This window comes from Megalopta genalis, unplaced genomic scaffold, assembly GCF_051020955.1.
Source record: "Megalopta genalis isolate 19385.01 unplaced genomic scaffold, iyMegGena1_principal scaffold0624, whole genome shotgun sequence".
Lineage (NCBI taxonomy): Eukaryota > Metazoa > Arthropoda > Insecta > Hymenoptera > Halictidae > Megalopta > Megalopta genalis.
The window spans coordinates 89,903-94,840 of NW_027476693.1; the positions used below are offsets into that span (position 1 = coordinate 89,903).

The 4,938-nt window shown below is 40.0% G+C and overlaps 1 protein-coding gene across 1 annotated transcript; it reads left to right on the top strand.

The window, feature by feature from the left end:
* The first annotated feature begins 748 nt into the window (after window positions 1–748).
* On the top strand, window positions 749–1,372 carry LOC143263455 (uncharacterized). Its single transcript, XM_076528415.1, has one exon. It carries the CDS (start codon window positions 773–775, stop codon window positions 1,370–1,372), a length of 600 nt encoding a protein of 199 aa, XP_076384530.1. The 5' UTR covers window positions 749–772.
* The last annotated feature ends 3,566 nt before the right edge of the window (window positions 1,373–4,938 follow it).

The following is a 4,938-nucleotide window of genomic DNA, read 5'->3' on the forward strand; positions in this document are numbered from 1 at the left end:
CGACGTTGACATGCTTTTGTTCGTGGAGCGGGGAATACGAGGTGGGTTGAGTCAATGTTCGCATCGTTACGCGCGCGCGAATAACAAGTATATGTCGACGTACGATTCAGCCGAACCGTCCAGCTATCTGATGTATTTCGATGTTAATAATTTGTATGGCTGGGCCATGTCGCAGCCTTTGCCGCACAGGGGTTTCCAATAGGTTGACGATACGAGTAATTTCAACATCGATTCCGTGCCGATCGACAGTCCCGTCGGGTACATTTTAGAGGTCGACTTAGAGTATCCTCAGGAAATTCATGATGCTCACGCGGATCTTCCATTTTGCCCGATTCACGAGGTTGGGACGTTGCAAAAGAAACTGTTGACAACGCTTAGCGATAAGAATCGTTACGTTCTCCATTATCGATACCTCCAGCAATGTTTGAGGTATAATTTAAAATTAAAGAAAATTCATCGGATACTGAAGTTTGAACAATCATGTTGGTTACGCCGTTACATAGATTTAAATACGAGGTTGCGCGCCAACGCAAACAATGACTTCTCGAAGAATCTGTTCAAACTGATGAACAATGCAGTGTTTGGAAAAACGATGGAAAACGTTCGAAATCATGTAAACGTAAAGTTGCTCTCGCGATGGAGCGGTCGATACGGGGCTGGACGTTTAATAGCTCGACCAAATTTCCATAGCTGTACTCGATTCTCCGAGGATTTTGTCGCAGTTCAAATGAAGCAGCTTTCTATTAAATTTTATAAACCTATTTACATAGGCATGTCAGTGTTGGACATATCTAAATTACATTTGTATGATTTTCATTATGGCTACATGCTTCCAAATTTTCAAGAAAGATGCAGGATTTTGTACACGGACACGGACAGTTTAATTTATCAGATTATTTGCGACGACGCGTACGAGATGATAAAACGTGACATTCACCGATACGATACTTGCAATTATGACAGAAATAACGTGTACGGCGTTCCGATCGCGAATAATAAAGTATTAGGATTAATGAAGGACGAGAACGGAGGTAAAATCATGACAGAGTTTGTGGGTCTTCGCTCGAAAATGTATGCTATTCGAGTACAAGACAAAGACGATGTAAAAAAGATTAAAGGAATTAAGACTAACGTGACGATTAAAAATATTACTTTCGACGACTATTTAGCATGCCTTCACGATCATTTAGAAAAATCAGTTTGCGTTAAATTGATAATGTCTATACAACATCAAGTGTATTCAGTATCACAGAGTAAATTAGCATTGAGTCCATACGATGATAAACGATACATTTTAAACAATTCGATCGAAACCCTTCCTTGGGGACATTATAAAATCGCGAAAGGGGGAGGCAGGAGGGAGAGGGAGTGAGGGGAGTGAGAAAAAATAAAAGCGGTTATATAATTTCATCGATGTTTCGAATCCCGTGTTGCGCGCGCGCGTGTTCACTTTTATTTGTAAGCGGAAAAGGGGCGTATACGCTCCTTGTATTGTTATCTTGCGTGTAAGAAGGGGGGAAAAATGGTAGGGGAATTGTATATATAAGCTTTTGGCATTGCGTACAGCGAGTAGTGCGTTCTACAGATTACTTTCTTATAGCGCAGTTGTTCTTCAATATTATAATATTCACAATGTCAAATCAAATCAATAATTTTTTACATAAAAATGGATCTCACAACGATTATAAAAATTATGGGTAAGTAAAAGAAAGTTTGAAGGGAATAAAATGTTCCTTTTATGAAAGAAGAAAAAAAATATTGTATGTTATTTCTTTTCTAGATACTCCATTTCGATGAAACGGTCGTTTCAACAGTCGCAACCCCAGTCGCAGCAGAAACAGTTGCAGATACTGCGCAACGCACGAATCTTGGGTAGAAGATACTCCATAGCCGGCAATTATTTCAAGTTCCTTGAAATTTGTGTACGCGTGGATGAAAATTTGCGCGTCGAGTTTGTCTTGGGGGACAATCGTGGAACAGAGATTTCTTTTTCAATGGCTACGTGGAAACTGCTGGTGAAAACTAGAGATTATATTCACAATTACTTCGACGCGGACAAGAAGGAAAAACAAATTGATGAGACTTTATCGTTACAAATTGTTAATTTTAATGGAATGAGTCTAATCAAGTTGTTCGATTCTCAAGCATTGATTTATGTTACGAAAGAGACGATGGATAATTTGTACAAATTAGAGTTATGTATGGATCATATGTATTCATGGTTATTAGAAAATATTCCAGAAATTCAGGATAGATTCGCGAAGCTCGTTGACATTGTAAAAAACTCCAATAACGAGCAGAATTATGCGACCGTAATTTTTACAAACGAATTGTTCGAACGAAATTGTCTGATCGATTGCGAATTGTTAGCTTTATGTTTAGATCTAATCGTATCGAAAGCGAATCGTTGAAATTGTGTGCGTGTGGGGGGAATTAATTAGTATTAATGTAAAAAGCATTTATGTATTTTTTCATGTTTATTAGAGAAACAAAAATAAACATTACATTATACAATTAAAGTACAGATGATTTCTTTATCCAAGAGTTATGTGACGAATCCAGCCCCAACCATTTTACATATATTTCATTTCCTTTTCGACGCAATACTTTTTCTACTAAATACACGTCGGCATATTTGGTAGCGCGTATCTCGTATTCGTAAAATCCTCCAGCGATAGGTTTGTTCTGCAAATCAACCAAAAGGTACGTGACGGGGTTCGTTCGTTTCACCGTCGCGATCTTAAATACTTCCGTTGACCAGTTCGGCGTGTATCCTTTGTCGAATACGGTTTTGAACTTGCTGATACGCACATAGTCGCCAACTTTGAATTTCGCAGGACCGGCGATCTTGACGTTGCTGTATACGGTAGATAAAAGATGCTTCTCATTTTTATGATTCACGTTTGCAGGTCGCATACGAATGGTGCGATGTTTTTGATTATTGTAGTCCTTAATCAACGTGGGTAGCTCGTCGATCCAACGATATTTTCCGCTCAACGAGAAAAATTTCCACATGTTGTTCTTCAATGTACGATTGAATCGTTCGACTATGGACGCTTTCATAGTGCTGAATGTGGAATAGTGGTTGATGTTACGTTTCTTCAGATATTCTTGAAAATCTTTATTGTAGAATTCTTTCCCCATATCGGTTTGCAAATTGTTCGGTATTCGACCATCTTTTTTCAACACCGACGCGAAAGCTTTGCACACATCGTCAGCATTTTTGCTTTTTAAAGGAACGGCCCAGGCATACTTGCTGAATGTATCGATTATCGTAAGAATATATCGATGTGCTCGATTCTCTCTTGCGTACGGTTGAACTTCAACGATATCAGCTTGCCAGAGATCGTCGAGTCCTCGCGTAACCACTCGCCTCCGCCGGAAGTAACGTCTCGCCGGAGCATGCAGTTCATTCACCAAGTTCACTTTGTCGCCGCTCATGATTTCACCTTATCAGTCTGCGGTCGCTCGGAATTAAGATACGCTAATTTAGTTATCCTTGCGTTGACCGCTGCCGCGCTCTCTTTTGAGTTATCGATGAATCTGCGGTCGCTTGAAATTAAGATACGCTAATTTAATTATCCTTGCGTTCTCGAAGTCTTTTCGACCGCTGTCGCGTCCTCTTTTGCGTTATCGATGGACTTTTCAGCTATTGACGCTTTTTGCATTATCGGAATCTCTTCTGTGGTTGCTGCTACCGCTCGAAAGCGACGCGCACACTGTGTTGCTGCTGTTCTTCGATACGTCGCATTTGTCCGTATATTTCGGTAAATTTCTCTAATAAAGATTTATGTAACTGTTCGAATTTCGCGACTATGTTCCCCTCTCCAGTCAGCTCGAGTAATCTCTTGTACATAGCAGTATTAAGCCTTTCGAACCTGTCATCCAATTCCTTGCCAGTTTCAAAACCGCCTACTGTAACTTTCTTTTGCAGTTCGTCTACGAGTAATTCAAGTTGCGCCAACTTTCCCTGATTCGCTTTGCCAGTGCTCGTAAGTTCCTCCAAGTTGTGGATTTTATTTAATATTTGATTTTCAAGGTTATCAATCTTTTTCGGCCAGTTGCTGTTAACTTTGTGTTCCACACTTGCAAGTTTGTGCTCGATGTTGCCAGCAAATTTCACAACGGCATTCAATTTTTCTCGATCCACGATACCCTCAGCTTTCGTTGTTTCGAACAACTTATCCTCCAGCTCGACAAATCTTTGACGTAGCTTTTCATCGATACTTTTATTATTCTGCTCGATGCACGTCTCAACGTGTTTCTTCAGATTCTCGTGATTGGATTCGTCGTTTGTCACGAATTTTTGGAGAATTTCGATCGCGCGTTTCATCGAGTGAACATCGTCGATAGTTTCATACAGGTCGTACGTAAATGTTTTTTTCAACGAATCGATCGCGTCATCGACGTAACTTTTTGTTGCCGAGTCGCTGGCGAAAACCGGAGTTGCCAAATATCGAATAATTCGAGATTTTGCATCGAAAAATTCGTTGTCACTGTTCAAAATTACCGCCCTCTCGTTGATAACGTTGTCGACATACTTCTTCGTTGCAGCGTCGTTGGTGTTAATAGGAACTTTTATACTTTCTATAGGTAGACCCAATGCATCGAACTCGTCATTCTCGTCCGATACGTGTAGAACGTATTTTCTTATCATATTTATCAGATCGAACATAAATCTATTGAAATAATTCGTGTTCATTGAATTGTCCTTGTGATGTTCATGTTTCGTGTCTATATTCGCCACGATGTCTTGGATAGCCTGCTTTAGCGAATCACGAGACGATGATTTCTTGCTGCTGCTGTTACGCATCGTTGCTGCTGCTACTGCTCCAATTTCTTTCGACAATCGATGTTTTACCGCCGTAATCACTAGCAAAAATGATGCAATCGTCGCAAAAGCATTTTATTTATATGAGCGTGGCATAACCTTGAAGA

Coding starts and splice junctions, on each gene's coding strand:
- LOC143263455 (XM_076528415.1), top strand. CDS start 773: ATGTCAGTGTTGGACATATCTAAATTACATTTGTATGATTTTCATTAT.